Source organism: Salvelinus namaycush, chromosome 15 (genome assembly GCF_016432855.1).
Source record: "Salvelinus namaycush isolate Seneca chromosome 15, SaNama_1.0, whole genome shotgun sequence".
NCBI classification, from domain to species: Eukaryota; Metazoa; Chordata; class Actinopteri; order Salmoniformes; family Salmonidae; genus Salvelinus; species Salvelinus namaycush.
The window spans coordinates 13,484,113-13,496,466 of record NC_052321.1 but is presented as its reverse complement, the minus strand read 5'-3'; the positions used below and the strand labels follow the sequence as shown (position 1 = coordinate 13,496,466).

Sequence of the window (12,354 nt, the reverse complement as noted above, 5' to 3'; positions counted from 1 at the left end):
CTGCATTGTTGGTTAGGGGCTCACAAGTAAGCATTTCACTGTTGTATTCGGCGCATGTGACTAACACAATTTGATTTGATTTAACCCATACTGCAGGGCGTCTGTCTGACCCCTCCCTCACCTCTCTCCCCTCTGGGGGTTCTCAACCGGGTCCTCTTCGAGACGTCCATAGATAGATCATTATTCTAATTGGCTGCCGTAGGGAACTGGAGACAGTTGTGGACTGTTTTAATGGTCAATGCTATTGAAGGCAGGAATATTTAATAATGGGTGGAGGACATCAAAGAGCATAATCTATGTATAGAGAGAGAGAACCCTATACTGCATGTGTTTGGCACGATCTGTGGAATTCTGGCATGTCTTCTGCATGGTCGTTATCCATTGGCTGTTGGCTACTCGCTCTGTTCTCTGCATGCCTTAAGCTTCCTCTGTCTTCTGTGTCTGGCTGTGTCCTAGGCTAGCACTCTTAGATTACTTCCTCTTCTCCACTATACTCCCCTTCTTCATTCCACAGTGATCTGAAAATACTAGATCAGTGAAAGCAGTATGGTGGAAATATAAAGGCATGTATGCCCTTTCAGACTATAGTGCCCTATAGGGAGAAGGAAGGAGGTAACCTCAGATTGCTGGAACAGATCCTAATGATGATGATAATACCAAGATGCTGACACGCTCTTTCACACACTAATGGTACTGTCTGGTTGTTGGCCTTCTAACCTTCCCTGTCTGTCTGTCTGTCTGTCTGTCTGTCTGTCTGTCTGTCTGTCTGTCTGTCTGTCTGTCTGTCTGTCTGTCTGTCTGTCTGTCTGTCTGTCTGTCTGTCTGTCTGTCTGTCTGTCTGTCTGTCTGTCTGTCTGTCTGTCTGTCTGTCTGTCTGTCTGTCTGTCTGTCTGTCTGTCTGTCTGTCTGTCTGTCTGTCTGTCTGTCTGTCTGTCTGTCTGTCTGTCTGTCTGTGTGAAGTCCTTGCTATGTATGAAAATGTTCTTAAGTGTCCTACACTGGGCTGCACGGGACGCGGCCATGTCAATAGCAACAGGAACTCCCACAGAAGGTGAGTCGGCCTACCATATTGGAAAATGGCAGGATCGTCTGTGTTACATCCTCTTTTTGTTCAGTTCGAGTTTTTTCTATTTCACATCCAATGACAGGTGGTTACTTTATCCTGGTTTCTTGCCTCTTTATTTATATATTGTCTTTCTTTTGTATTTTACTGGATATTACTGATTATTTTGTATTTATTTTCTCATTTGTTTATATATTCATTTATTTATGTTCCAATTGTATCATCAATTTGCCAATTACTTTATGTCTGTATATTGTTGCACAAATGTCACTTTATATTGACTGCGATGGAAAAGGGGTTTACAAAAGTAGTTGGAAACTCAATTTCTGAAGCTAGGAGAGCGGGAGAGAAGAAGGGAGTCACCCACAGCAGATATTAGGGTGTCGAAGCAGCCATTAGCACCTCTACCACCTTTGGCAGGAGGGAAGTAAGGCTACCGACCTGCGTAGACTGGAGCTCTCTCCTGCTGAGCACAGTGTCACTCGCACACTTGACACTAAGACAGGCATACACACAAATAGACACAGAGTACATACACACAGACATACACACACTGACTTTCTGAGAATGTGCGTAGTCATTCACACTAACACACACACAAACTTGCAAAATACACACACACCTACAGTATATGGACACCTGCTAACCTATAATCACACCTCACGAATGCAGCTCTCACTCCACCTGCACTGGCTGAGGGCCGTGATCTAAAGAACTTATTATTATTATTTTTTATTTTTTTAAGTAGGCAAGTCATTTAAGAACAATTAAGAATTTGTATTTACATTGACGGCCTACCCCGGTCAAACCCTGGACGACGTGATACAGGACTTCAACCCTCTTCACACTTGATGACATTTATAACAACAAAGGGCCTTTTTAACCTTGGGATGTTAGTGTGTGTGTATTGGGAGGTTGATTGGTGTGTGTGTGTGTGTGTGTGTGTGTGTGTGTGTGTGTGTGTGTGTGTGTGTGTGTGTGTGTGTGTGTGTGTGTGTGTGTGTGTGTGTGTGTGTACATTAAATATATATATATTGGGGAGTTGCAGGGAGGGGATTGTGTGTGTCTGCAGGTAGTTTAATCTCAGAATTCCATGAAGCCACTCAACCAGAAATAAGCAAGCTGTTATAATAACCAAATGTGTTGTTATTTAAAGTGCTTAATGAAAATTAATGATATTGGAAATTATCCAAAGACTTATTGAAAGGCAGGCAGGCAGATAGACAACCTGAGCGACAGACAGGTGGCCAGGGATGCATTGAATCAATCAATCATATTTATTTATAAAGCCCTTCTTACATCAGCTGATGTCACAAAGTGCTGTACAGAAACCCAGCCTAAAACCCCAAACAGCAAGCAATGCAGGTGTAGAAGCACGGTGGCTAGGAAAAACTCCCTTGAAAGGCCGGAACCTTGGAAGAATGCTAGAGAGGAACCAGGCTATGATGGGTGGCAAGTCCTCTTTTGGCTGTGCCGGGTGGAGATTATAACAGAATATGGCCAAGATGTTCAAATGTTTATAGGTGACCAGCAGAGTCAAATAATAATAATCACAGTTGTTGTCGAGGGTGCAACAGGTCAGCACCTCAGGAGTAAATGTCAGTTGGCTTTTCATAGTCAATCATTCAGATTATCTCTACCGCTCCTGCTGTCTCTAGAGAGTTGAAAACAGCAGGTCTGGGACAAGGTAGCACGTCCGGTGAACAGGTCAGGGTGCCATAGCCACAGGCAGAACAGTTGATACTGGAGCAGCAGCACGACCAGGTGGACTGGGGACAGCAAGGAGTCATCATGCCAGGTAGTCCTGAGGCATGGTCCTAGGGCTTGGGTCCTCCACGAGAGAGGAAAAAAAGAGAAAGAAAAATAGAGAGAGCATACTTCAATTTACACAGGACACCTGATAAGACAGGAGAAAAACTCCAGATATAACAGACTGACCCTAGCCCCCCGACACAAACTACTGCAGCATAAATACTGGAGGCTGAGACAGGAGGGGTCGGGAGACACTGTGGCCACGTCTGATGATACCCGCGGACAGGGCCAAACAGGCAGGATATAACCTCACCCACAAAGCACAGCCCTCACACCACTAGAGGGATATCTTCAACCACCAACTTACTATCCTGAGACAAGGCCGAGTATAGCCCACAAAGATCTCACCCACTGCACGAACTCAAGGGGAGGGGTCAACCCGGACAGGAAGATCACGTCAGTGACTCAACCCACTCAATTGGCGCACCCCTCCTAGGGACGGCATGGAAGAGCACCAGTAAGCCAGTGACTCAGCCCATTGTAATAGGGTTTGAGGCAGATAATCCTAGTGGAGAGAGGGGAACTGGGCAGGCAGATACATCAAGGGTGGTTCGTTGCTCCATTCACCTTCACACTCCTGGGCCGGACTACACTCAATCATAGGAGATACTGAAGAGATGAGTCTTCAATAAAGAGACCGAGTCGAGACCGAGTCTGCGTCTCTCACATGGAGAGGCAAACCATTCCATAAAAATGGAGCTCTATAGGAGAAAGCCCTGCCTCCAGCTGTTTGCTTAGAAATTCTAGGCACAGTAAGGAGGCCTGCGTCTTGTGACTGTAGCATACGTGTAGGTATGTACGGCAGGACCAAATTGGAAAGATAGTTAGGAGCAAGCCCATGTAATGCGTTGTAGGTTAGCAGTAAAACGTTGAAATCAGCCCTAACCTTAACAGGAAGCCAGTGTAGAAAGGCTAGCACTGGAGTAATATGATCACATTTTTGGGGGGTTCTAGTCAAGATTCTAGCAGCCGTGTTTAGCACTAACTGAAGTTTATTTAGTGCTTTATCCGGGTAGCCGGAAAGTAGAGCATTGCAGTAGTCTAACCTAGAAGTGACAAAAGCATAGTTTAATTTTTCGGAATCATTTTTGGACAGAAAATGTATAATTTTTGCAATGTTACGTAGATGGTAAAAAGCTGTCCTTGAAACAGTCTTGATATGTTCGTCAAAAGAGAGATCAGGGTCCAGAGTAACACCAAGGTCCTTCACAGTTTTATTTGAGACGACTGTACAACCATCAAGATTAATTGTCAGACTCAACAGAAGATCTCTTTGTTTCTTGGGACCTAGAACTAGCATCTCTGTTTTCTCCGAGTTCAAAAGTAGAACATTTGCCGCTATCCACTTCCTTGTGTCTGAAACACAGTTTCCATTGGGGGCAATTTTGGGGCTTCACAATGTTTCATCGAAATGTACAGCTGTGTGTCGTCCGCATAGTAATGAAAGTTAACATTATGTTTCCGAATAACATCACCAAGAGGTAAAATATATAGTGTAAACAATAGTGGTCCTAAAATGGAGCCTTGAGGAACACCAAAATGTACAGTTGATTTCTCAGAGGACAAACCATCTACAGAGACAAACTGATATCTTTCCAATAGATACGATCTAAACCAGGCCAGAACTTGTCCTTGCAGACCAATTTGGGTTTCAATCTCTCCAAAAGAATGTGGTGATCGATGGTATCAAAAGCAGCACTAAGGTCTAGGAGCACGAGGACAGATGCAGAGCCTCGGTCTGACGCCATTAAAAGGTCATTTACCACCTTGAATGGGACCCTTATATGCAAAAGAGACTCTAGCCCCGTTTATACCTGCCGCTAACATGCGTCCTTCGTCCTGACCTTTCCTGATCTTATCCTAATCTTGCCCGTTTACATTTATAAGATGATCTAGATCAGTTCACAAAGAGTCTTTGAATCATTTAAAAATGTGGGCAAAATCAGAATGTGGTCAAGATCAGGAAAATGACACATGGTAGAACCAGGTATAAGCAGGACTTCTGTGTCTCAATGGGCTTTTCCTGGTTAAATGTTTTTAATAAGATATGACCAGTCTCCCTTCCATTCCTGGTTGTCTTATTCATCCCCCCTGTCCCTCCAGTTTGTCAGGGTGTCCCATCGCTGCAGCAGAGAAGCTGCAGAAAGCCCAGGACAAGAGCATCTGTTGTGACGGCTCCTCCAAGTCTAACCAGGGTTCTGACCGCGTGCTCAGGTACTGGTCTGACTGATCACCACACTACACTCAGCATCCATGGGGAACACCTCACTTGGAGAGACAGTGTAGGCACAGTCGAAAGACCTAAACATATTAATTGGACTTCAAATGCTCTACCAGGGTTCAGTTCAATTCCATTTGAAATGATTGTACTCTTCCTGAACTGGCTGAATTGAATTGACCCCATTCTAGAGTTCTACCTTACACCCTTACCTACCTTAGTTAGTGTTGGAAGGTTTTCTTAATTACTGTATTATAGATTTAAAAGGTTCTCTATGTCTGTTTGATTTCTATATCTTTTGATCTCTCAGACAGTTATAGTTTGGAGAAGCTCTACATTAATTTTCTTGTTTATGAAGTGAAAGCCTTTATTGGGTTTTAGAGAGCAGAATAATTTCAGCAAAAGTTTATTTGATATGCATGATAAGATAATGATTAAAATATTATAAAACGGGTGGTTCGAGCACTGAATGCTGATTGGTTGACAGCCATGGTATATCAGACCGTATACCGCGGGTATGACAAAACATTTATTTTTACTGCTCTAATTACGTTGGTAACCAGTTTATAATAGCAATAAGGCACCTCAGGGTTTGTGGTATATTGCCAATATACCACGGCTAAGGGCTGTATCCAGGCACTCCATGTTGCATCGTGCTAAAGAACAGCCCTTAGTCGTGGTATATTGGCCATATACCACACCCTCTTGTGCTGTATTGCTTAAATAAGCAACGGTAGATATAACATATCTATCAAATTAGATTAGAAAATTTGAAAATGACACAACATAATATCAGAGAAAATGCATGACTTTAATTGTGAGTTCTGTTTGGGTAAGATAATTTAAGGAGACATTGTAGTGTTGCAATGACAGACAGCATAGACATGTAGCTTAGATGAACTCAAAGCTCAATGCAAGGATCACCTGAGGTTAGTTGACTGTTGCCTTTTCCCTTTGCTACCTTTCCCTCCCCCCTCTCCTCCCTTCCCACCTCCCCTGCGTGATGTTTGGTGCCTCTGCTCTGTCCAACCTACGCCCCCTCGTGGTTTATTTTCCAGGCCTATGTGCTTTGTGAAACAGCTGGAGATCCCTCAGTACGGCTACAAGAACAACGTGTCCACCAGCACGCCACGCTCCAACCTGGCCAAGGAGCTGGAGAAGTACTCTAAGACCAGCTTTGACTACAGCAGCTTCACTGACAGCAGCCACAGCAACAATGTCTACGGCAAACGGGCCATCGCACCCAAACTCCAAGGCAGGGACACTTCCCCTAAAGGATATGACGGTACAGACTGACATGTTGTCTCTTCCCTTTACTCTGTTGTCCTGCTTTATTGTTGTTTCAGGTTTTCAATTTGATACATTTTGTGGGTAGAAGGATGAGAAAATGGTTCCAAATGGATTCGGCTGTCCCCAAAGGGGAATCCTTTTTGGATCCAGGTAGAACCATTTTGTGTTCCATTTAGAACCCTCTGTGGAAAAGTTTATACATGGAAGCCAAAAGGGTTCTACCTGGAACCAAAAAGGGTTCTTCAAAGGGTTCTCCTATGGGGACAGCCGAAGAACCCTTTTAGGATCTAGATAGCACCTTTTTTTCTAAGAGTATGGTATATGAATTTTCTGTATTTCGAAGGTCTTTTCTCCACAGATTCATTGTAGTTTTGTCCCTTGTTTCCAAACTCAGCAATATTTAATCTTCCCAAATTCTATATTGTTGAAATGAATGCATCTCCCTTTGCCAAGTTACTATAAGAGCATTTCTATGCCGTGGATATGTTTATACTTGTGGATAACTATCCCTACCCCTGTGTATGTCCTTCAGCCAAGCGCTACTGTAAGAACTCCAGCTCGGCGAGTAGCACGACCAGCACCTACGCCCCCAGCAGCAGCAGTAGCAGCCTGAGCTGTGGAGGAGGGGGCGGAGGGGGAGGCAGTAGTGCCAGCTCCACCTGTAGTAAGAGCAGCTTCGACTACACCCACGACATGGAGGCTGCCCACATGGCCGCCACGGCCATCCTCAACCTGTCCACACGCTGCAGAGAGATGCCCCACGGCCTGGGAGGAAAACCCCAGGATCTCTGTACTCGGGTAGGTTGCTAATTAACTACTTATACATATGTTATAAAGTCTTTATAAACCCTTTACAGCTGATATCTTCATGTAAGGTGGAACACAAGTAAATAGGGTTGTGCATCATGCACCTAATTCAGAGAAAGTGAGAGGATGACACAGGTTATTTCTTGTCATAGAGGTTGACTTTCAGCCAACTGGAAATATCCAAATCCTACTTGGCATCCTGTGGTTTACCATAGTCTATTATAGTATTGGTTAAACCTTTGAACTATATCCTACAACCACAGTCCCATCCCACTGCTAGAGGCATTTCCCTCCAAGCTTCCTCTGTCCTGCCAGGTAATGTGAGCAGTGATGAGTGAGGATGATATGGTCTCTTTAGCCATGAACGCTGGTGATCTGTTAAAGATATATCCACGGCTGTGTCTCTGACACGGCGCTCAGCGAGACAGTTTTTTATTTCCCTTCAGGGATCAGACAGGGTAGATAGGAAGCGCGGTGGGATGGATCGGCGTTGACGTGCGCTTGTGAGCCCAATATGTCATCAGGAGGCGATAAGGCGTCGGTAGTCCTGCATTATCAGCACGGAGACACTGAGCCGGCAAATAGGAGAGAGAGGAAGCACAGCAGAGTACTAACGCAAGCCTGGCGCTAATGTTGGCAGCATGGTCTGTCTGGGGCTGGAGAGCCGAGAATAGAGGGGAAAAGAGTTGAGAAGAATGCATAGAGGAGAGGTGATGAAAGGATGGGAAAACAGAAGAGAAAGTAAGGGAGTAGAGGGGCATCTTCAGTGTGAAGTAGAGAGGAGTGCACTTAGCTGGTAGAAGAGCCTTAGGCAATTAGGACTTCCTTTCTCTCTTTCTCCCTTCCTCTCTGTCCGTCTCTGCTCCGTAGGTGAGGCAGACTGAGAGGAGTTTCCTAGGCAGAGATGGACACAGGAAACGTCAGGGAGACTCTCAACCTTCTTTCATCTGAACACTCCCAGTCATGTCATTGCTTTTCTCACATTGTCTGTCTTTCCCCTATCTACATCCACTCCTATCTCTCTGAGTGAAAGTGAGGGAGACTGAGGAATACTCATGAATACTGAGGGAGAATACCTGGTTTTATTTTAGGATCTGGAGGGGGCAGGTGAAAGTAATGTGGGGAAGCAGCTACTGAGCCCTCCAACTCTCTCTCGCCCACCTCCACCCAGCACAGCTCTGGCAACAGGGGTCCGGGGCCACCTAGGGGTCAGATGATGATGCTGTGGTCTGTGTGGAAACGGGGGAAGATCTGTAAAGGTGCTTCCTCCTCTCCCAATCTACTACTAATTAGACATCATGGGTCAGTCACATTAGTACTGTCATACACACCCGACAGGTCCTTTATACGTAGACACAGATGTACACAGACAGCCAGAGCCCCATCCCTTTGGCTCCACGGCTATGACAGCTGAGCCGGTAACATATCACTGAGCCGGTAACATATCACTGAGCCGGTAACATATCACTGAGCCGGTTACATATCACTGAGTCAGTTTCATATCACTGAGTGACGGCCAGTGTGGGGACACACTGGGACAAGAACAGGGACATGGAGAGAGCTGGCTTGATATCCCTCACATATGAGCATTAGCTCTCACGTTTATTACATACCGGTGGTCAGTTTATTATACATCTCAGTAGCTATATATCAGTGTATTATATATCTTAGTGGCTAAATATCGTTTATTATATATCTCAGTAGCTATATATCAGTGTATTATATATCTCAGTAGCTAAATATAATTTATTATATATCTCAGTAGCTAAATATAATTTATTATATATCTTGGTAGCTAAATATCAGTTTATTACATATTTCAGTAGCTATATATCAGTTTATGATATATCTCAGTAGCTTTATATCAGTTTATGATATATCTCAGTGGCTATATATCAGTTTATTATATATCTCAGTAGCTATATATCAGTTTATTATATATTTCAGTAGCTATATATCAGTTTATGATATATCTTGGTAGCTATATATCAGTTTATGATATATCTTGGTAGCTATATATCAGTTTATGATATATCTCAGTAGCTATATATCAGTTTATGATATATCTTGGTAGCTATATATCAGTTTATGATATATCTTGGTAGCTATATATCAGTTTATTATATATCTCAGTAGCTATATATCAGTTTATTATATATCTCAGTAGCTATATATCAGTTTATGATATATGTTGGTAGCTATATATCAGTTTATGATATATCTCAGTAGCTATATATCAGTTTATTATATATCTCAGTAGCTATATATCAGTTTATGATATATCTTGGTAGCTATATATCAGTTTATGATATATCTTGGTAGCTATATATCAGTTTATTATATATCTCAGTAGCTATATATCAGTTTATTATATATCTCAGTAGCTATATATCAGTTTATGATATATGTTGGTAGCTATATATCAGTGTATTATATATCTTGGTAGCTATATATCAGTTTATTATATATCTCGGTAGCTATATATGTTTATGATATATCTTGGTAGCTATATATCAGTTTATTATATATCTCAGTAGCAACACTCCCGATTGCTCAGTTTGGCCGGGCCGCCAGCTCTAGGAAGAGTCTTGGGGGTTCCAAACTTCTTCCACTTAAGAATGATGGAGAATGTGGGACCTTATATAGACAGGTGTGTGCCTCTCCAAATCATGTCCAATCAATTGTATTTACCACAGGTGGACTTCAATCAAGTTGTAGAAACATCTCAACGATGATCAATGGAAACAGGATGCACCTGAGCTCAATTTCAAGTCTCATAGCAAACGGTCTGAATACTTGTGTAAATAAGATATTTCTGTTTTTTTTGCAAACATTTCTAACAATCTGTTTTCGCTTTGTCATTATGGGTTGATGAGGAAAATGTTTTACTTCATCAATTTTAGAGTAAGTGTCACATTCGTTATAGTGATGAGACCAAACCGCAGCGTGATTTGAGTACATCTTCATTAATGAAGAAAGAACACTGAACAAACTATACAAAAACAACAAAACGAACGTGAAGCTATAGAATAATAGTGCTGACACAGGCAACTAACCATAGACAATCACCCACGAAATACTCAAGGAATATGGCTGCCTAAATATGGTTCCCAATCAGAGACAACGATAAACAGCTGCCTCTAATTGAGAACCAATCTAGGAAACCATAGACATACAAAACACCTAGACTAGTAACAACCCCATAAACATACAAAAAAACATATATCACCCTTGTCACACCCTGACCTAACCAAAAATAATAAAGAAAACAAAGAATACTAAGGTCAGGGCGTGACAGTAAGGTTGTAACTTAACAAAATGTGGAAAAAGTCAAGGGGTCTGAATACTTTCCGAATGCACTGTATATCTCAGTAGCCATTTATCAGTTTATTATACATCTTAGTAGCTATATATCAGTTTCTCAGATGATCTTATACAGTGGGGAGAACAAGTATTTGATACACTGCCGATTTTGCAGGTTTTCCTACTTACAAAGCATGTAGAGGTAATTTTTATCATAGGTACACTTCAACTGTGAGAGACGGAATCTAAAACAAAAATCCAGAAAATCACATTGTATGATTTTTAAGTAATTAATTTTCATTTTATTGCATGACATAATTATTTGATCACCTACCAACCAGTAAGAATTCCGGCTCTCACAGACCTGTTAGTTTTTCTTTAAGAAGCCCTCCTGTTCTCCACTCATTACCTGTATTAACTGCACCTGTTTGAACTCGTTACCTGTATAAAAGACACCTGTCCACACACTCACACTCATCAAACAGACTCCAACCTCTCCACAATGGCCAAGACCAGAGAGCTGTGTAAGGACATCAGGGATAAAATTGTAGACCTACACAAGGCTGGGATGGGCTACAGGACAATAGGCAAGCAGCTTGGTGAGAAGGCAACAACTGTTGGCGCAATTATTAGAAAATGGAAGAAGTTCAAGATGACGGTCAATCACCCTCAGTCTGGGGCTCCATGCAAGATCTCACCTCGTGGGGCATCAATGATCATGGGGAAGGTGAGGGATCAGCCCAGAACTACACGGCAGGACCTGGTCAATGACCTGAAGAGAGCTGGGACCACAGTCTCAAAGAAAACCATTAGTAACACACTAACACACTACACACTAAGTTTGCCAATGACCATCTGGATGATCCAGAGGAGGAATGGGAGAAGGTCATGTGGTCTGATGAGACAAAAATAGAGCTTTTTGGTCTAAACTCCACTCGCCGTGTTTGGAGGAAGAAGAAGGATGAGTACAACCCCAAGAACACCATCCCAACCGTGAAGCATGGAGGTGGAAACATCATTCTTGGGGATGCTTTTCTGCAAAGGGGACAGGACGATTGCACCGTATTGAGGGGAGGATGGATGGGGCCATGTATCGCGAGATCTTGGCCAACAACCTCCTTCCCTCAGTAAGAGCATTGAAGATGGGTCGTGGCTGGGTCTTCCAGCATGACAACGACCCAAAACACACAGCCAGGGCAACTAAGGAGTGGCTCCGTAAGAAGCATCTCAAGGTCCTGGAGTGGCCTAGCCAGTCTCCAGACCTGAACCCAATATAAAATCTTTGGAGGGAGCTGAAAGTCCGTATTTCCCAGCGACAGCCCCGAAACCTGAAGGATCTGGAGAAGGTCTGTATGGAGGAGTGGGCCAAAATCCCTGCTGCAGTGTGTGCAAACCTGGTCAAGAACTACAGGAAACGTATGATCTCTGTAATTGCAAACAAAGGTTTCTGTACCAAATATTAAGTTCTGCTATTCTGATGTATCAAATACTTATGTCATGCAATAAAATGCAAATGAATTACTTAAAAATCATACAATGTGATTTTCTGGATTTTAGATTCCGTCTCTCACAGTTGAAGTGTACCTATGATAAAAATTACAGACCTCTACATGCTTTGTAAGTAGGAAAACCTGCAAAATCGGCAGTGTGTCAAATACTTGTTCTCCCCACTGTATATGTCTATCATTTGCCTACAAAGGCTGATTCTGTATTGTTGCCATATTGGCCGGAGAGTGATAAAAATTTAGCTAATGCTATGTGCGTTATGCTCATTTTAACGCTATGGTCCTTCCAAAGATGGCTCTGGAAGCACACCGCAGTACCCCAGCCTCTGAGCCTGGAACCCTATATAAGTTTATGT

General features: G+C 42.9%; 1 protein-coding gene across 1 annotated transcript in view; it reads left to right on the top strand.

Annotated features, from left to right (window-relative positions):
• The window catches only part of LOC120059778 (myelin transcription factor 1-like protein), a 91,052-nt gene that overhangs the window by 56,802 nt on the left and 21,896 nt on the right, over window positions 1-12,354 (top strand). Inside the window, exons 7-10 of the mRNA XM_039008829.1 lie at window positions 961-1,051; window positions 4,979-5,089; window positions 6,152-6,378; window positions 6,916-7,181. Coding sequence (XP_038864757.1) covers window positions 961-1,051; window positions 4,979-5,089; window positions 6,152-6,378; window positions 6,916-7,181 — 695 coding nt within the window. The remainder of the gene's footprint in view (window positions 1-960; window positions 1,052-4,978; window positions 5,090-6,151; window positions 6,379-6,915; window positions 7,182-12,354) is intronic.